Source organism: Scyliorhinus torazame, chromosome 19 (assembly GCF_047496885.1).
Source record: "Scyliorhinus torazame isolate Kashiwa2021f chromosome 19, sScyTor2.1, whole genome shotgun sequence".
Lineage (NCBI taxonomy): Eukaryota > Metazoa > Chordata > Chondrichthyes > Carcharhiniformes > Scyliorhinidae > Scyliorhinus > Scyliorhinus torazame.
The window spans coordinates 61,973,891-61,994,977 of NC_092725.1; the positions used below are offsets into that span (position 1 = coordinate 61,973,891).

General features: G+C 47.2%; 1 protein-coding gene across 3 annotated transcripts in view; it reads right to left on the reverse strand.

Moving 5' to 3' along the window:
- LOC140396161 (A disintegrin and metalloproteinase with thrombospondin motifs 20) overlaps positions 1-21,087 on the reverse strand; it is a 529,969-nt gene that overhangs the window by 340,168 nt on the left and 168,714 nt on the right. For 2 of the 3 annotated variants that reach the window (XM_072484409.1, XM_072484408.1), the window contains exons 5-7: positions 19,670-19,753; positions 4,679-4,803; positions 3,903-3,943 (exon numbers count right to left, since the gene is read on the reverse strand). In XM_072484409.1, the coding sequence (XP_072340510.1) occupies positions 3,903-3,943; positions 4,679-4,803; positions 19,670-19,753 (250 nt within the window). The remainder of the gene's footprint in view (positions 1-3,902; positions 3,944-4,678; positions 4,804-19,669; positions 19,754-21,087) is intronic. The other variant, XM_072484410.1, reaches the window with a different exon arrangement.

The following is a 21,087-nucleotide window of genomic DNA, read 5'->3' on the forward strand; positions in this document are numbered from 1 at the left end:
AATTCGGCAACCGGCGGGGGCGCGATTCACGCCAGCCCCCGCCGATTCTCCGACCCGGTGGGGGGTCGGAGAATCTCGCCCCAGGTCCTTATCGGCAGGCCATGGCTCTGCGGGCGGCCTGCAGGGTCCTTGGGGGGGCGCGGGGGGATCTGGCCCCAGGGGGTGCCCCCACGATGGCCTGGCCCGTGATCGGGGCACTCTTTCCCTCCGCATCGGCCGCGGTAACGGTCCGCCAAGGCCGGTGCAGAGACGAAACCCCCTGCGCGTGCCAGCACACGCTGGTGCTCCGGCTGGCGGAGGCCCTTCGTCGCCGGTTGGCGTGGCGCCAACCCCTCCGGCACCGACCTAGCCCCGGTGCGGAGGATTCTGCACCTCCGGGGCGGCCCACTACCGGTGGTTCACGCCACTCCTCGCCGCCAGAGTGACCCGCCCCGCTGGTTCACGGAGAATCCCACCCCATGCCTTTCGGGACTTGTGGGAGGAAACCGGAGCACCCAAAGGAAACCCACGCAGACATGGGGGATGTGGCAACTAGGGGCTTTTCACAGTAACTTCATTGCAGTGTAAATGTAAACTTACTTGTGACAATAAAGATTTCCAAATTTAAAAAAAAAATTTTGTTAGCCATGGTTGCCCCACTTTTCTCATGTTTTTACACCAGAAAGGAATGTTCAGCTGTTGGAGTGCGTAGACCATAAATTATGAAATAACTTTTGTATGTTGGACTGCAAAGCACATTTGGACATTCAGAGTATGTGAAAAGACACTGTATAGATCACCTTTATTAAACTAGTTTAGATTCAACCAGGTTTAATTCACAAAATAGCAATTCCACTGGCAAAGGCAGAGTACAGTAAGAAGTCTTACAACACCAGGTGAAAGTCCAACAGCTTTGTTTCAAATGACTAGCTTTCGGAGCACTGCTCCTTCCTCAGGATGAAGAGGTAGGTTCCAGAAACATTGATCCGTTGTCGCAGTGTCTGCATTGTCTCATCAATGTACCCCGCGTCGGGACATCCTTTCCTGCAGTGTATGAGGTAGACAACGTTGGCCGAATCGCATAAGTATGTACCTCGTACCTGGTGGGTGGTGTTCTCACGTGTAATGGTGGTACCCATGCTGATGATCTGGCACGTCTTGCAGAGATTGCCATGGTAGGGTTGTGTGGTGTTGTGGTTGCTGTTCTGAAGGCTGGGTAATTTGCTGCAAACAATAGTTTGTTTGAGGTTGCACGGTTGTTTGAAGGCAAGTAGTGGGGGTGTGGGGATGACCTTGGCAAGATGTTCATCTTTATCGATGATGTGTTGAAGGCTGCGAAGAAGATGTCGTAGTTTCTCAGCTCCGGGGAAGTACTGGACGACGAAGGGCACGCTGTCGGTTGTGTCCCGTGTTTGTCTTCTGAGGAGGTCGGTGCCGGTTTTTGCTGTGCTGTTGATAGATGAGTCGAGCGCAATATCCCGTTCGTACAAGGACATCTTTCAGCGTTTGTAGATGTCTGTTAAGCTCCTCCTCGTCTGAGCAGATCCTGTGTCTATGGAGTACTTGTCCGTAGGGGATGACTTCTTTAATGTGTTTAGGGTGGAATCTGGAGAAGTGGAGCATCGTGAGGTTATCCGTGGAATTGCGGTAAAGCAAAGTGCTGAGGTGACCGTCCTTGATGGAGATGAGTGTGTCCAAGAATGCAACCGATTTTGGAGAGTAGTCCATGGTGAGTCTGATGGTGGGATGGAACTTATTGATGTCATCGTGTAGTCGTTTCAATGATTCTTCGCCGTGGGTCCAAAGGAAAAAAATGTCATTGTTGTATCTGGTGTATAACATCGGTTGAAGGTCCTGTGCGGTGAGTAGGTCTTGTTCAAACTTGTGCATGAAGATGTTGGCATATTGAGGTGCGAATTTGGTCCCCATGGCTGTTCCTTGTGTCTGGATGAAGAACTTGTTGTCGAAGGGGAAGACGTTGTGATCCAAAATGAAGCGGATGAGTTGCAGAATTGCGCCTGGAGATTGGCAGTTTTCGGTGTTGAGTACTGAGGCTGTTGCAGCAATGCCGTCGTCATGGGGGATGCTGGTGTAGAGTGCCGAGAGTCCATTGTGACGAGGAATGTTCATGGTTCAGCTGGTCGAAGGGTGTTGAGTTTCTGTAAGAATTCTGCCGCATTGTGACAGAAGTTGGGCGTTCCTTTTACAATGGGTTTCAAGATGCCCTCGATGTAGCCAGAGAGGTTCTCACACATTGCCTGATGGGATACAACCAATAAACCGAAACAGCAGACCAAGAGGTCTGCAGTGCGGCAACCGAAGAGGAAAGAGTCGAATTGGACCCCTCCGGAAGGCCACTGCCCTAGTCTCGACATGTATGCTCAAACCATCAGGAGTCGCGTCAATGCCAGATACATCAGTCGCATTCACAAGACAGCCCCGAACGTCACCTAAGCACAACGCAACGCCATCCGGGCTCTCAAAACCAACCGCAACATTATCATCAAACCAGCAGACAAAGGAGGGGCTACCGTCATACTGAACAGAACGGACTACTGCAAAGAAGTGTACCGACAACTCAACAACCAGGAACACTACAGACAGTTACCTGCAGATCCGACCAAGGAACACACTCGCCAGCTCAACAGACTGATCAAGACCTTGGATCCAGACCTTCAGAGCACCTACGTGCTCTCATCCCACATACTTCCCGTGTTGGAGATCTCTAGTGCCTCCCGAAAATACACAAGGCCAACACACCAGGCCGTGCTACGGTATCAGGCAATGGGACCCTGTGGTACACCTGAAGCGTGGTACATCCGCGAGACCATGCAGACGCTGCAACAATGGATGAATGGACATCGCGCGACAATCGCCAGGCAGGAATGTTCCCTTCCAGTCGGGGAACACTTCAGCAGTCGAGGGCATTCAGCCTCTGATCTTCGGGTAAGCATTCTTCAAGGCGTCCTTCAGGACGCACGACAAGGTAGAATCGCCGAGCAGAAACTTATAGCCACGTTCCACACACATGAGTATGGCCTCAACCGGGACCTTGGATTCATGTCGCATTACATTCACCCCCACACCATCTGACCGGGGCTTGCAAAATCCTACCAACTATCCTGGCTTGAGACAATTCACACCTCTTCAACCTGGGGTTACCCCTCTCTGGTTCTGTAAAGGCTTAATTACCTGCTAATGCTTGCATTCAAAGTATCGCCTTGCATCTTTGACTTTGTCTATATCAATGTTTCTGGAACCTACCTCTTCATTTACCTGAGGAAGGAGCAGTGCCCCGAAAGCTAGTGATTTGAAACAAACCTATTGGACTTTAACCTGGTTTGTAAGACTTCTTACTGTGCTCACCCCAGTCCAACACCGGCACCTACACATCAAAGACAGAGTAATAAAGGGAGGAATGAGATTGAGGTAGAAAAGCTGGAAAGAGAAACAATAAAAAAAAGAGAGTAGAAAAGAGGCAGAGAGAGAAAGAGAGGAACGGTACAAGTTAAATGGTGACATAGAACAAAATTGAGACAGCGAACGAGATTGGTTGGAGGGGGGAGATTGGCTGAACGAAAGTGTAATTAATTTCAAAAAAGTGGCAACAACATCTTTAGAGAAGCTACACATTGCAATGATGACATTTCCATGCAAAAAAGACCGCAGACATTGCATTAGAATAAAACAACAGCTATAGTATCTGCATTTTTAGAGAAGCAACTCTGTGAAACATCCACACCTTTCATCAGAACTGCATTTTCGTGATAACAGGACTGAACAAGCAAGATTTACTCATTATTTCTTACGCTAAGACAATGAAAGACAGTTCGAATCTCATCAATCCAGTTTTCTCAGCATGAATCTTGTACATTAAGGCCACTCTGCATGGTTAGCTGTGAAAGTTGTTCTGTTTCACTTACCCAAAGTATCACACTTGTTTCTAGCTCTACAAATGTCTTCCCTAAAATCAAACAAATTAAACTAGATAAGAATTTTTAATAAAGAATGAAATTCTGATCAGCACTGACAGAGGAAATTAAAGTACAGCCTTGGGGTAGGGAAAGGTAAGTGGGTAAAAAAAGTCGCTCGATGATTATTATTAGGGAATTTGATCCTGGACCCGGAGGGTCAGTGAGTACAAATCAAAGTCGCGGACAGGTGAAGACTGATCTCTTCCTCCTTTTGTCCGTGTTGCTCAAATTTGGAATTCAGCACACCCAAAGATTTAACTGAATATGTCAGTATGACGTCAAGCTTAATCTGGCCTCTTGTTGTTACTGTTTGGAAGTGGCAATGATAATTAACGGGGAAGCACAGTTTTGTTTGCCTTCAGTCAAATCAACAGCCACTTACAACTTTCCTCATTGCAAGTTGCTGATTCTGATCATCTGCCCTGAACTGATGTTGCAAACAATGTATTGCACCTTTGGCTTTGTGCGAGAATCCAGTTGGTGAGCTGAACAGCATTGACAGATTCTAAACAAAATTCCTACCCCTGATCAGGCCAATTGAGCAACTCTTCCTGTTTTGCTTTTCAGCAATTTTGGTAGCAATTCACATTTTATTCGCAGTTAACAGATTGCAGAATATTTATCTCGGAAACCATCAAATAAAGAAATCAAGGTAACAATCTAGGATCAAGCAATAGGTGTGGAAATTGGTCATTTGGAAACACAGGTTCACGAGCAACAGTTACCTAGTGATGAGGACCGCGGTGTCATGATGAGATGGGTGGGCATCATCCAGAATGTTCTGTGTCTGCTGCCACACACAGAAGTTATGAAGAGTTGTAGCTGCATTAAAACTGATGGATGGTCCTTCCTGAATAGGTGAAGAATGAAAAGCATTAATAATGTGGAATGACAGGGCAGCACGGTGGCGCAGTGGGTTAGCCCTGCAGCCTCACGCCGCCGAGGTCCCAGGTTTGCCCCCGGCTCTGGGTCACCGTCCGTGTGGAGTTTGCACATTCTCCCCGTGTTTGTGTGCGTTTCTTCCCCACGACCCAAAAGATGTGCAGACTAGGTGGATTGGCCACGCTAAAATTGCCCCTTAATTGGAAAAATGAATTGGGTACTGTAAATTTATTTTAAAAATAAAATAATGCGGAATGGGATTTATTGGTTTTCACCCCCCAGCAGACTTTTCACCCCCCCCAGCCACAGCAATTTAAAATGAAGGTCCGTTTTGTCAACAACAACAACAGAAAAATCAGCGCAACCAGCATTCGTACCCACCGCCAGCTTTCCTCACTGGCATCACACATTGGCACATTCAGAGATTGCTGAGGGAATATCAGTGGAAATTGGGCTCTTGCCTCCTTACTCGCATAGCTACTCAATTCAGGTTCCTCTGTCCTCACCTCCCCTCGACTCAGGTCAGGCTGATAATAAGCTGAAATAAAAACAGAAAGTGTCGGAAATACTCAGCAGGTCTGGCAGCATCTGTGGAGAGAGAAACAGAGTTAGCATTTTGCGCCGAATATCATTCCAACATATTCGATTCGAAAATGTAAACTCTGTGGTAAATTTTGCGGCCCCGTCCACTGCAGGGACCGTTGCGGGAGAGACGGAAAACTTGACGTACCGTTCAGGCGGAAATTTCCGGTGTTAAGGGGTAGCGGGCGCTACTGGAAAATCCTGCCCGATGTTTTCCTCTCTCCACAGACACTGCCAGACCTGCTGAGTATTTCCAGCACTTTCCACTTTTATTTCAGATTCCCAGCATCCACGGTATTTTCCTTTAATTTGAGTGACAACAGGTTGAACCGCGTCAGGCCCCTCTCTCCTCAGACTCACAATTACTCAGGACTGGCTGCTCATGGTTTGGACTGGGCTGAATCCCTTGGTCCTCGGTGCCACTCACACCGCTAAAAGAAAGGAACTCCAGCCACGGCATCTGACAGGTGGGAATTCCTATGGGAACAACAGTTTCCGCTCGGAGTACTGCAATAGCCGGATTTCTTTCAGGGTTGGTCCAATCAGACCCATTCGGAACAGGACCCAAATACACAAGTCAATTAGTGGCAGCGGTCAGGTAGGTACAGGACTGAGGAGAGTGAAGGAGACAAATGGATGAAAACGAAGAATACGGAGAAGGGAAGAGTTGGAAGCAGGAAATAGGAAATGGAAGGCAGCAATGTATGAACTGAGGTGATTGAGGTTTGTAAATGGGGTGAAAACTGTCAGGTTAATCAATGAACGAGTTTCCTGCTCCAAATGCAAAAATGTTGGATATATCGACAGCTTATTTTACAAAACCCATGTAACTTGCTTGTTTACTCATGTTGCAGGTTTATAATCAGGGTCATTGTTGGGTTGTCAGCTTCCAGGAGACTGTGCCAGCTTTTCTGAAGCTGTTGTTAGTTTTCTAGATTGTAATAAATAAATCAGGAAGGTGAAGACGAGGTCTAGCATGGCCTTTAATAATAATAGTAATCTTTATTATCACAAGTAGGCTTACATTAACATTGCAATGAAGTTACTGTGAAAATCCCCTAGACGCCACACTCTGGTGCCTGTTCGGGTACACTGAGGGAGAATTCAGAATGTCCAATTCACCTAAACAGCACGTCTTTCGGGTCTTGTGGGAGTAAACCGGAGCACCCAGAGGAAACCCACGCCGACACGAGGAGAATGTGCCGATTCCTCACAGACAGCGACCCAAGACGGGAATTATACCTGGGACCCTGGCGCTGTGAAGCAACAATGCTAAATGCTGCAATTTCCATAATGCTTTTGGGGGGGGGGGGGGGGGGGGCGAGTGCATGGGGTGGGGGGGGGGGTCACCCTGTTGAACACCCAAAGCAAATTCCACATGAGCGAGCTGTAGAGTGCACAAGAGCAAGTGGAGCGGTACATTATTGGAATGTAGGGTTACTCTAAGGCAGGGGCTTTACCAAAGAAGCAAAATATAGAATCTTAATCTAAGTAAACCAGGTGAACATGCTGCAAAACTCGCCTTTCCTTCTTACACCACCTTACCTTCCATTGAATACTGGTTTGTTCTGAATGGAGGACACACTTTGCAGCAGCAGTGACTATACTACACTCTTAATACACTCAAACCATTAAAGAGCCATAATCCCAAATTTAAGTGAGCGAATGTTACCATCCCAGTTGGTGTTGTAACTGGGCAGGAAGATCCCAGAATGGAACTGTAACTTTTACACTTTTTTTATAAAACATGGAGGAACAGAGTAACTTGACGATTAATTAGCTTTCACAAGATAAAAATATTTAATCAACATGTAAAAATAGGACTATGATACAATACGCCTTAACTCTCCCCTTGCCATTATAGTTACACACAGGTTTTAGGATTTACATAGAATACGAAGTACATCTTAATCCACAATGGTTTCATTGACACAAAGTCTATTTTAAGCACACAGGGGGCCTGTGGTCAAATACTCGCACTTTGCTCTGAACCCAAATTAGTATCTGTGGGTTTCTCCTCAGAAACCCTCCAGATGAGACTTTTCAAACTCTACTTCAAAAACACGCTTTAGGATGTTTTCTCAGAATAACAATGCTTTCCCTTAGTGGTTTGCATTCCAAAATCCAGTCCAGGTTTTACAAATGGCACTTTCTTTGTTTTTACTGCTGTGCAAATTGGTCACAATTACTTTAACTCTCGCGTCCCAGAGTGTGGATGCGATTCAACAGAAAAAGTATCATTTTGGATGCGTTTGGCAGAGTGTTTCTAGACAGCCACTTTGGCAAGATCTCGGCCTATATTCAATGGCACTTAGTGCCAGAAATGAGCCCCCACAAGACTCTCACCATTACTGGCTCCCTCGCCGTCTGATTCGCCTGACTCGCACCTCAGCTTCTCACTGCTAACAAGAGGAAGTTGCTTTTAAACGTACCCTCACCACTCACTCCCAGTTAACACACAACACGGCAGTGCGCAGACTGGCTCCTAGCTTTGGCGATGCCGAACTGGCCAGTCTTCTTGATGCCATCGATGAGAGAGATGGGCCACCCTGTTCCCCTGAGGGGGTTGGAGGACCAGCAGCAGGGTCTGCAATGCCGCCTGGGAGGCAGTGGAAGCGGCTGTTAGTGTGGGCAGCATGACGAGGAACACCAATGTAGGAAGAAAACCAACTACCTTCAATGAGCTGCAAGGGTCACCACCTCTCTCCTCGCATTAGTTCCACCTACCATCCCTCAAAATCCCAACCCCCCCCTTTCCCCATGTGATGAATGATATCTGTATACACATGTACCTTTAATGCATAGGCCCCTTTAAGACCGGGTTTGGACCCCTGGGGGACTCCGCCTCTGGCTCTGCCCCCAGGGAACTGTATATAAAGTTACGTTCAGTAGGCAGCGTGCAGTGAGCACACGTCTCGGCAGCTGTCTGGTTCTCTGGTAATTAAAGCCTTTGAATTATCAATCTTCTCTCCTGAGTTGTAATTGAGGGTATCTCAATTTAATTACCAGACTATATCAAGATGGACAGCGGTCTAAAGCCAGAGAAGCTCAATTTGGACGCTCGGTCGCCGGAAGCCACTGAAATGTTTAAATACTGGCTCCGGTGCTTTGAGGACTATCTGAATTCCTCAGAGACTGAAGTTGGCGGACCTCGCAAGCTGAGCTTACTACATGCCCGGGTGGGCCACCGACTATCCTCCATGATCGAGAAAGCTACGACGTACGAAACGGCGGTTGAAATCCTACAGAAGCGCTTCGTAAAGCCGATAAATGAGGTTCAGGCCAGACAATTGCTCTCGACCTGCCGCCAGTGCTCCGGGGAAATGCTAGACGAATACTTGGAGAGACTCACCGCGCTCGCCAGGAACTGAGACCTAAAGAGGTGACGGCAGAAGTCCACATGAACCTACATATTCGTGATGCTTTTGCGTCCGGTATCCGATCCACATACATCCGGCAGTGGCTTCTAGAAGGACCTCGCCTCTTCTCTGGAAGCGGCCCACCATAATCTACGCACGTACTCCGCGGACCTTGCGAACCCCTCTCGATCCCCTCCAGACTCAGCCACGCTACAGGCCTGCGCAGCGCGGTGACCTGCTCACACCGGGGGCCCCCCATGCTATTTCTGTGGGCAAGGCCAGCACTCACGCCAGCGTTGCCCGGCCCGCTCCGCTATCTGCGGCGAATGCGGAAAGAAGGGGCACTTCGCGAAGGTCTGCCTGGCTGGGCCCAAAGGCCAGAAACAAAAGTCCCATCAGGCCCAGAAATCGAACTCCCGGGACCACAGGCCCCGCAACGCGGCCGCACGGCGGCCGGACATGCCTACTTCAGACGCGTCATCGGCCTCGTGCGAGTCATGGGGCGGCCATCTTGGCGGTGGCCATCTTCAAAACCCAACATGTGCGACCAACGGCAGTGGCCATTTTGCGAGTCCGATTCAACCGAGGATTCTGACTGCTCGCAACTAGGAGCAATCACGCTCGATCAATCTCGGCCAAAGCACATGCAAAACTCAATGATGCAGGTTCAAATCAACGACCGCGACACCCCCTGCCTTTTTGACTCCGGGAGCACGGAGAGTTTTATCCATCCAGACACGATAAGACGCTGCTCCCTGCACACCTATCCTGCCTCCAAAACTATTGCCCTCGCATCTGGGTCTCATTCGGTTCAAATCATTGTGTCGCGAAACTCGCTATTCAAGGCGCCAAATATGCCCGTTTTAAACTTTATGTCCTTGCTCACCTCTGTGCCCTCCTGCTGCTCGGTCTGGCCTTTCAGTGCAGCCACCAAAGCCTGACCCTGAAGTTCGGCGGACCCCTGCCCCCACTCACGGTATGTAGCCTGGCGACACTCAAAGTTGCACCACCTCCCCTCTTCGCGAACCTTACTCCCGACTGTAAGCCCGTCGCCACCAGGGGTCGGCGGTACAGTGCCCAAGACATGACTTTCATCAAGTCAGAGGTTCAGCGGCTACTAAAAGAAGGCGTGATAGAGGCTAGCAACAGCCCTTGGAGGGCACAAGTACTGGTAGTCCGCTCCGGAGAAAAACAACGTATGGTGGTGGACTATAGCTAGACCATAAACCGCTTTACGCAACTCGATGCGTACCCACTTCCCCGCATAGCAGAAATGGTGAACCAAATCGCCCAGTCTTGGGTATTCTCCACGGTCGACCTAAAATCTGCCTATCATCTACTCCCTACCCGCCCAGAGGACCGCCCCTATACGGCCTTCGAAGCAGCCGGTCGGCCCTTCCACTTCCTCAAGGTCCCTTTTGGCGTCACAAACGGAGTCTCCATTTTCCAAAGGGCGATGGATCAAATGGTGGACCAGTACGGCTTACAGGCTACATACCCGTACTTGGACAATGTCACCATCTGTGGCCATGACCAGCAGGACCACGACGCAAACCTGAGGAAGTTCCTCCAGACCGCCCGGGCCCTCAATCAGACATACAACAAAGAGAAATGCATGTTCCACACAACCCGGCCAACCATCCTCGGCTACGTCGTGGAAAACGGGGTCCTAGGCCCAGACCCCGACCGCATGCGCCCCCTTAAGGAACTTCCCCTCCCCCATAGCCTCAAGGCACTCAAACGGTGCCTGGGGCTCTTTTCCTATTATGCCCAGTGGGTCCCCAGATATGCGGACAAAGCCCAACCACTCATTAAGACCACGGTTTTTCCCCTGACGGCTGAGGCTCAGTCGGCCTTCAGTCGTATCAAGGCCGATATCATCAAGGCCGCCATGCACTTGGTGGACGCAACCATTCCCTTCCAGGTAGAAAGCGACGCATCAGACGTCATCCTGGCTGCTACCCTCAACCAGACGGGCAGACCAGTAGCGTTCTTCTCCCGACCCTCACCACCTCGGAAATTCGACACTCTGCAGTCGAGAAAGAGGCACAAGCCATAGTGGAGGCCGTGCGGCACTGGAGGCACTACCTAGTCGGTAAGAGGTTCGCCCTCGTCACCGACCAACAGTCGGCCGCCTTTACGTTCGATAATGCACAACGGGGCAAAATAAAGAATGATAAAATTCTGAGGTGGAGGATCGAACTCTCCACCTACACGTACGATATTACATATCGTCCTGGGAAGCTCAACGAGTCCCCAGATGCCCTGTCCTGCGGCACGTGAGCCAACGCGCAAAAAGACCGCCTGAGGGCCATCCACGATGACCTTTGCCAGCCAGGGGTCACCCGGCTTGCCTATTTCATCAAGTTCCACAACTCCACCGAGGAGGTCAAGGCCATGACCAAGGCTTGCCAGATCTGCGCGGAGTGCAAACCACACTTCTACAGACCAGACAGGGCCCGCCCGGTAAAGGACTCTGGGCCCTTTGAGCGACTAAGCGTGGACTTCAAAGGGCCCCTCCCGTCCACCAACCGCAACGTTTATTTCCTCACTGTCATCGATGAATTCTCCTGCTTCCCATTCACTGTCCCCTGCCCCGATATGACCTCGGCCTCCATAATCAAGGCACTGTACAGCATCTTCACGCTGTTTGGTTTCCCCCCATATCCACAGTGACCAGGGTACATCAATCATGAGCGATGAGCTGCGTCGATATCTGCTCAACAAGGGCATCGGCTCGAGCAGAACGACCAGCTATAACCCGCGGGGAAACGGGCAGGTGGAGAGGGAGAACGTGACAGTTTGGGAGGCTTCCTTCTAGCCCTACGGTCAAGAAATCTCCCAATCGCCTGCTGGCAGGAGGTCCTACTCGATGCCCTACACTCCATTAGGTCGCTCCTCTGTACGGCCATGAACGAGATCCCTCACAACCGTTTGTTTGTCTCCCCAGGAAGCCCACCTCTGGGGTCTCGCTTCCACTTTGGCTGATGACTCCGGAGGCATGTGGGGAGCCACAGGACAGATACGCTGGTCGAGAGGGTCCAACTACTATACGCAAACCCTCAATACACCTACATCGAGCGCCTCGACGGCAGGCAGGACACCGTTTCCCTGCGAGACCTGGCACCCGCTGGCTTGCCTACCAACACCCCCCCTTCTACCGAAGCTCCCCTCCCCACACCGGCTGTCGACTCTGACAGCGCCCCCTCCATAGCATCCCCCTCCCCTCAGCCGGCGCCAATCACCCTAGTCACCCTGGAAACCCCCCCTTTCCAACGCGGGCAAAGGCTCAGACAACCGTGCTCCCGAATATACCACCACTGAAGACGACCGTATCCACTGCACCACCACCGGAGCTGAGAAGGTCGATGCGGACAATTAAACTATCCAAAAGACTGAACATGTAATTCCACTTCACCCCGACGGACTATGCATTTTATTTTAAACAGGGGGTGAATGTGATGAATGATATCTGTATACACATGTACCTTTCATGCGTAGGCCCCTTTAAGACCGGGTTTGGAACCCTGGGGGGCTCTGCCTCTGGCTCCGCCCCCAGGGAACTGTATATAAGGTTACATTCAGTAGGCAGCGTGCAGTGAGCACACTTCTCAGCAGCTGTCTGGTTCTCTGGTAATTAAAGCCTTTGAATTATCAATCTTCTCTCCTGAGTCGTAATTGAGGGTATATCACCCCACAAATCACTAGCTGACACGTCGCAGCCTCCCCACATCAGATCTTCATGCTTATTCCTCACCACCCCTTGGCACCCGCCAGCTTAACCCCTTCATGTCCAGGTATAGTGCCCACACATGCCATCTGCTAAAAATCTTCCTGACCCATCAAGCATGCGGCGCACAATGCTCTTTCTTTGTTCCCGCGGGAGAATATAGCCCATAATGAGTGGAAAAGGGCCAAGACCGGGGTTGGAATGTCAGAGATCTGAGTCCTCACCCCCAATGAGGAATGGGCCCTGGAAATCGCAGGGCTGGTGGTGGACAATTAAATAGCTCACTGGAGGAGGAGGGTCCACAAATGTCCCCATCCTCAATGATGGAGGAGTCCAGCACCACAAGGTTGAAGCATTCGCAGCAATCCTATGAGAATTTATTGCCCTCGTTTGTACACTCGTGCACAATTGCCTATGGTAACTAAAGTAAACCATGGAGCATGTGGTAACTAGCAAGAGATTTACAGCAGAGCCTCCAAGGACAAAGTTGTTAAGCCTAATTAATGTTCATATTGCTGCTTTGGAGTGCTTGGATTCCAAACCGATCAATGAATTATGCGGATACGATGACCAGTATTATGACTGGAGTGATGCATGGGTACTAGTTGGTGCAAACCATCCACAGAAGATGCGGACTCATTTGCCTGCCATTCCTCTCTCTTTTCTCCTCTTCCTCCTTCAAGAAACAGGATTTCTACTGAAGTGCCCATGTTCCAAGTTATAATTGGAACAATTGAAAAGTGACCAACTGGAAGCTTGGCTGAGAAACCTGCAAAAAGCTGTCAAAACAACCAGCATTATAAAATTACTCTTAAATGGCAGTTTGGAAAATGGGGCAATTAAAACTAACAACTTCCTTTTAAATCCTGACCTTGCATCAATTCAGAATGGCCTTAGCTGCAATGGTCACTTGATACAAGCGAGGCCAAGGTGCAATACATTACCAGTTAAGATTATGGGAAATTCCAGGGAAGGGCTTGATGTTGTAACAGAGCTCTTTTCTATTTTGCCATGATCTCTGTCTACCTTCATTACCCTCTCTGGGCACATTCTAGACCAGAGACCCAGTTTTCCCATCCAGTTTCCCGAGGCCTATCATCCATCCTATGTTATTGCTACCAGCAGAAATAATCAGAGCGTGTACACTGCGGTGTACCTGAAGACCAGAGTTTAAACTGTTACTTGCCTCAATTATTTGGATAAAAACACTGTACTTCTAAAATCGTAAAACCAAAACCATGGATGAATGAATTAGGAAACTGGAATACGCTCATAGAATCCCTACAGTGCAGAAGGAATCATGTCTTCACCAGCCCTCTGAAAGAGCACCCTACCTAGATCCACTTCCCCGTCCCAACCCCGCAACCCAACCTAACCTGCATATCTTTGCACTAAGGGGCAATTTAGCATGGCCAGTCAACGTAACCTGCACATCTTTCGACTGTGGGAGGATGCCAGAGTATCGGGAGGAAACCCACACAGACATGGGGAGAGCACAGTCAGTCACCCAAGGTTGGAATTGACCCCATGTCCCTGGCGCTGTGAGGCAGCAGTGCAAACCACTGTACCACCGTGCCGCGTTATTTTTAGAAAACAATCCTACAGGTGACAGTTTGTGAATGTAGGAGTTGCAATTGGTTTCAGTGTAACTGGACTGGAGGTGAGGGAAATTGGGCCTGAACTTCCAATGAGGATTGCTGTACATAGTGCTGTCAGACTTCTGCAGATATCTATCATGAGGATAGGATTGGGTTTGGCTATGATGCCCCCTTGTGGTCAAATGGCCTGCCAATACTCAATACCAAGGCTCACATAAGAAAAATGGGCACTTGAGAACATTATCTGCAGGCTGCAGTTCACTCGTGCCTGTGAAATCCACACTCCAGTAAGTTTAATCTTCATTGTCAACCTTTGTTATTGTTCGTTAATCAATATCCTGCCTAGGTTAATGTTGCTCTAAATCTTGTCCCTTCCAAACTCTATGTCACCCTCAAATCAACGAAGCGTTAACTCTTTCTCTCTCCACAGATGCCGCCAGACTTGCTGAGTTTACGCAGCATTTTATGTTTTTATATTTTATATTCACCCCTGCCTCACGGCGCCAAGGACCCAGGTTCGATCCCGGACCCGGGTCACTGTCCGTGTGGAGTTTGCACATTCTCCCTGTGTCAGCGTGGGTCTCACCCCCACAACCCAAAAAAGATGCGCAGGGTAGGTGAATTGGCCATGTTAAAATTGCTCCTTAATTGGAAAAGAATTGGGAACTCTTAATTTATTTGTAAAAATATTCTATATCCACCCATTTACCCCTGCTCTTCATATCCCTGTGTTGGAATTGAGAGTCACCACATATTCTCCTGCACCCGTTCATCCTTTCTAGCAACCTCAAGGCTAAGGAACTCCTTAATTCCAACAGCTCTTCTGTCCTACAACCTTCAGTCTTTAAACCACAAACACGGGCATCGTCTAACCAGTTGTAATGAAAGGTCATTACCTGAAATGTCAATGGCAAACCTACTGAGTATTTCTGTTACTATTTCAGATTGCCAACATCCGCCAACATTCTGCTTTTGATCTAAACACGTTTTCTGGCTTTGCCAAGTCTCTTCATTTTGTTTAACTTGGGTCGTGTCCTGCATTTTGAGGCTTTGATCCTTCATCTGCATTTCAATTTTCAATTGAGCAATTCTTTCGGTGGATGAGCAGATGGGAGTAGACTTGCAAGACGGGAAACTTCCGTGGTGGCATATTAAAAGTTATGTAGCAATAATAACCTTTCTCCCAAGAATATTTTAGTTGCATGTACTGTCAACAAACCTTCCGGGGAAAAGGGCCGAATGTAACTGTGATCCTAATTCCCCATATGGACTGACCCAGCGCTGGACAAGTTTGTTTTTTGTTCTGTTACCTTGGCTACATATTTTACTTGTGTGAAAGCATTTGTGAGTCCAACCAGCGCTGATATTCAAACAGCCCTTAGTTTTCAAAGTATTAATTTGCCTATTAGATGAAACTTCTCTCTGTACTTTGCACGTCTTCCTTGCCCCAAAATAGACTCCAAAGGTCAGCTCCCTACAAAGGGAGCTTTCTCCGAAATCAGGGGAGCGTAACCAATCAGGATTAGACCAGTGAAACTAAAACTTCACAGTCAGAGTATTTTTTTAAAATGATTTATTCTATATTGTTTTAGTTATATTGCTGGTGGGTATAGGCTAGCTGCTTCTCCACAGACAATCTGGCACAAATTGTACTTCAATTCACTGCATTCTCCTGTACACCAGAATAAAGCCAAGTGCTGGAGCACATACAGTGGGATTAATCACTGGCGTTAATGCAATGTTCATGGTGACCTCTGTAATGGATACGCCATTCATACTGCTTCTGAAAGCAACATTGCTTTTTATATCAGATCTATTCCATTTGAATTCAAGCCAGGTAAGCGATATTTCACATATTTAAGAAAGCACCCACAATTCCGAACAAATTTCAACTCAAAAAGAATGTTAATGTATTTAGTTTAAAAGAATCTGCTTTAATAATTACACAAATTTGCTTTCATACTTGATGTGCATTACTTGGCCATGCAGTTGTCTAGCAAACTGTCCTTTCACCTCCTGGACTGAGGCCTGAATCCAGCCCAGACTAATCACTAGTACTCTGCTGAAAGCAGCCCAAGACAAAATCATATGGGCATTAAAATAAATCGCATTTTCATTTCATCTGAACAATTGCATTCCTTTGTTGTACAAAACTTTGGGGCTGGGGAGAAAAAAAGGCTGTTTAGCAGGACAGCGTGATCAGAGGTAGTAAGACATGTAATGAAGCTTCCAGGAATATACCCAGAGGTGGCACATTTAGCCTAGGTGCATCCCAGCTTCAGTCTTCTTTCTTTGAAAAGAATGAGTTTGGATGGTCTCCACTCAGTTCCCAGTGAGGATGGGTCCAGAGCAAAATGAAAACCACCTACAACACAACACAATTGGGCCTCTGGAGACAAGTATTGTCAGACAGAGGGGCCTACCTCACATTGTACTATATCTAACTCACATTATACCAAACATGGCAAAGCATATCACTGAACTTAAACTCAGAACATTTGCAATGTTATTCGGGCTCTCGACCCTCCCAAATTGTCTGGAATGAATCCCTTCCTGTGGCAATGTTAGTGGTCCGGGGAAGGGCCAGAGTTCTCTATCGCGAGTCCGCCTTACTACCGTTGCTAGCGAGGACGGAGAGTTTGGTGCCCAGCCAAATTCCCCATTCACTGCAGCGGGTCTGGAGAATCCCGCTCCATGAACGGACGGAGAATGCCACCCCTTGTCTTTTTAAATTCCACAGTACAGAGATACGTCCAGCTCAGTGATACCACTGTTGTGAGCTTGGAGTGACCAGAAGGAAGACTGGATAGGGGGGAAACATCCAGGTATTTTGGGATGAGCAAGGAAAGAAAAGGGAGAGGGAGCAGAGAGAGTTTCCTGACTGGATTGGATGGGAGGGGACGGGAACAATGGAACAGTGACTTGGATGCCTGATTTGAGGGGAGGAATAATTGGTGATCGGAGATGGTGGGAGAAAAATTTTCAGATGGATCTCAGGACAGGAAAAAAAGAATGACAGTAGTATGAGATTCTCAGTTCCGAGTTGTCAACTTCAGACACCTGAAACCACAGGTTAATGAGCTAGAGGGAGAGAAGCGACCTTTTAAAGGTAGAGTTGACAGGATTCACTGGGGCACACCTAGAGCAGTGCAGGGGAATTCTGTTTATAACTATTGGGTGAATGTTGGTGGGTTATAAAATTACTACCAGTTGTAGATAGCATATCTCTATGAGTAACATACAAATGACCAATGAGTTGTTTTATTATTGTGAGCTATGAAGAAAATCCCTCACAATTTTAGTACCTCTATTAAATTTCCCATTAACCTTCTTTGCTCTAAGGAAAACAATGCCTGCTTCTCTGGTCTCTACACATAATGAAGTCCATCATCCCTGCCATTAGTCTGGTAAATCACTTCTGCATCTTTTCCAAAACCTTGAAATCTTCTCTGAGGTGCGATTTCCATAATCAGTACAGCTGAGGCCTAATAGAGACTTGGCAAAACATTGCTTTTTTGTTCAGCATGGAACCTGACAGAAAGTAACAGGTTTAGCTCAAGGCAGTCTGGTGAAGCGCCAGAACATTGCTTGCCAGTTTTCAGTGGGCCATTAAGAGTAAGCCAGGACTAGCTTCAGAGTGAACAGAGAGCAGGCGATTCTCATTGCAGCTTTTACTTAATAGCTTGGTTTTCCCCCTTCTGGACAGGAAGAGGATCCAGAAGAGGTGAATGGGAAGCAGTAAAGTCGCCATGGTCCCAGCTGCTTTCCCCTTTTAGGGGGAGAGCTGACTGATGGTGATTTAACCTGAGGATCGCCACACCACAGACAAGGGGCAAGGTTGAAAAGGTGGGGTCTTTGTGAATAACCTCAGCCAGTATGGGAATTGAACCCACGCTGCTGGCCTTGGCTCTGCATCACGAACTAGCTGTCCAGCCAACTGACCTAAACTGGCCCTGATCAGAATGCCTTCTGCTGCCGTATTCAGTAACAGGACAGACTTGGCAGAGGTTAGGATTCAGGGGTCAAATCTTAATAACTACATTTCTGACAAGAATCGGGCTATTTTATGGACAAATTTAAACTTTTTTTGCACGTTCTGGTATTAGTTGAGCTTTTGCAAAGCGTTTTTCTTTAAATATCTGCACATTTGGCAGATTAAAGAAAAAATGTCACAAAAAAAAGTTTCCAAAATTATTCTTGTGATTTGATTGTTTTGAGTCAGTTTTTGACCTTGTTATTGGTAGATTTTGTTTAGCTTGGAGTTGTTGAATTCTGATGGCTAAGTTCAGTCACAACCAATTTCCTTTGATCGATTTTGACTGCCTTGGATTCCACATTGTTTTACTGGTACATTTTGGTTCTACTTTGTTGCTACGCCAAAATGCCATTCGCTGAACATGACACATGAGTGTGACCGATTGTGCAAATTATTCCATAATTTGGACAATCAAAGTGAATGAATCAAATGTGGCACTGAAGCCTGGTACATGAAGTGGGATGTGGAAGTGTATGGGTGGCACAGAGGTTAGCACTGCTGCTTCACAGCTTCGCGGTCCCAGGATCGATTCCCAGCTTGGGTCACTGTCTGTGCGGAGTCTGCACGTTCTCCACGTGGGTTTCCTCCGAGAGCTCCGGTTTCCTCCCACAGTTCAAAGATATGCATGTTAGGTGGATTGGTCATGCAAAATTGCTCTCGTGTCCAAAGGCTAGGTGGGGTTACTGGGATACAGGGATAGGGTGGAGGTGTGGACTTAAATGGGGTGCTTTTTCCAAGGTCCGGTGCAGACTCGATGGGCTGAAGGGCCTCCTTCTGCACTGTAAATTCCATGATTCTATGATCCAGGTTGAATTTCGGCCCTGGGTCATTGTGCAGTGTTTGCACTTTCTCTCCGTGTCTTCATGAGTTTCCTCCGAGTGCTCTGGTTTTCTACCACAGTCCAAAGATATGCAGATTAAGGTGTGCATTTTATGTTTGTCCTATTTTGCATGTTCTTTTCATGTATGGAATGATCTGTTTGAGCTGCACGCAGAACAATACTTTTCACTGTACCTCGGTACACGTGATAATAAACCAATCCAATCCAATCCAATGCTAAATTTTCCCTTAAGTGTCCAAAGATTTGCAAGTTAGGTAGGCTTATGGGGAGAAGACAGGGGAGTGGGACTAGATAGGGTCTTTCCGAGAGCTGTTGCAGACTTGATGGGCTGAATGGCCTTCTTCTGCACTGTAGGGATTCTATGGGCTTTATCATTCTGTTTGAACAGAATAGAGGTGATGAGTATGATGTCTGAAAGGCTGGTAACCTGACGCTGAATTGTGGCAGTATCATCACTGCAAATTGTGCAGAAGTACTGGGAGAAGGCCCATTAACAAGTTCCCATCCCCAGCATCAGCCACGTCCCACATATAAAGATTTGAAAACATTGAAAGTGGACTTAATACAAATCGAAAAGAAAAGTGCTCAATTCAGATCGGGTATCTTCTGATAGTCATCTGTATTTGATCTAGAATACTGCAAAGTGTTCGGTAATGAATCGCTATTGTTAGCAAAGATTTGGACTTACCTGTTCATTATGGATCACAATTAACTTCACTATAACGATGTTGATGAGGTTTCCAACACTTGGATCTCGATAAATCGCAGCTACCTAAAACACACACAGATTAAAAATAGGGATATGTCTTGTCTTTAGGATTTATACAGAACGTCCAAATTTTAATGGAAAGTTAGAGAGATCATAAATCCAGTTAAACACTCACAGTTATAGATGTCAGATATCAAGTTAGATGTTAGATGCAAATAAAAGAGACTTAATAGGACAAACTTTTAGGTGCAATAGTTCAATAATGGTCAAGTGTATTTCACTGAATTACTTCATGATCTTAAATGTTACAAAGTCTCACACTCGCACCAAGACTTGGTGCGAGTGTGTGAAAACATCCCCATTGTGTTGTGTGGCAACAAAGTTGATATTAAAGACAGAAAAGTGAAGGCAAAATCTATTGTCTTCCACAGGAAGAAAAATCTTCAGTACTATGATATTTCTGCCAATAGCAACTACAACTTTGAGAAGCCATTCCTGTGGCTTGCCAGGAAACTTATTGGAGATCCCAATTTGGAGTTTGTTGCTATGCCGGTGTTTGGCACCTCCAGAGGTTCAGATGGACCCTGCGTTAGCAGCACAGTACGAGGAAGACCTGAAGGTTGCTCAAGGCACTGCTTTGCCAGACGAAGATGATGACCTGTGAATTCCTGGCTGGAGTTGAGCACCAGCAGCCTAGTTTTATAGGCCGCTGTCCTGTGATGCAGCGTGTTTGCCAGTTAATTAGCTGAACAGAACTGCTTATAATCTTTAAATCTTTAGGGGCTAAAGGAGTTGTAATTGGGAGTGAATTGTGTGCAGTATGACAATTTTATTCACACTTGGACCTGTGTACTTGATACTAAAACTGTATTGATAGACTGCAACATTGGAGTGTATGCATAATTTAATTTATGATACAGGTAGAATCACAATATACATCGTTTCAAGTTGTATGTTAATGTTATTCCTACTTTTTTGTTAACTTTTTGTTCAGATCATAAAGTTGTGATCTTAATAAAGCTGTATCCCAAATGACTAAATGAATTGTGGCATTAAAGTACGGAATTCCTTTCAAAATTCACTGTTTTTACTAGTATTTAGTCCATCACTTGTGGCTAAGGAATTAAATCCTGATTCCCTGAGCTGGGTGACTGCAAGAATCTGCATCTAACTACCTAAGGAATTCTGCGATACATCTTTGCCCTAGCTGTTTCTTTTAAAGTGAAGCTCTGATAGTTTACCCTTGTGATGCTTGTGGTGTGCTGCAGGGACTACTATGACTGTACGTAACTTTTGCCTTTTTCTCCTGTATGGAAAGAACTGACTGTTCCGCATTCTTTCAGTGTTGAAATATTAATAGAACCTGAGGTAGAATAAATGATGTGCCCAGTGAGTGG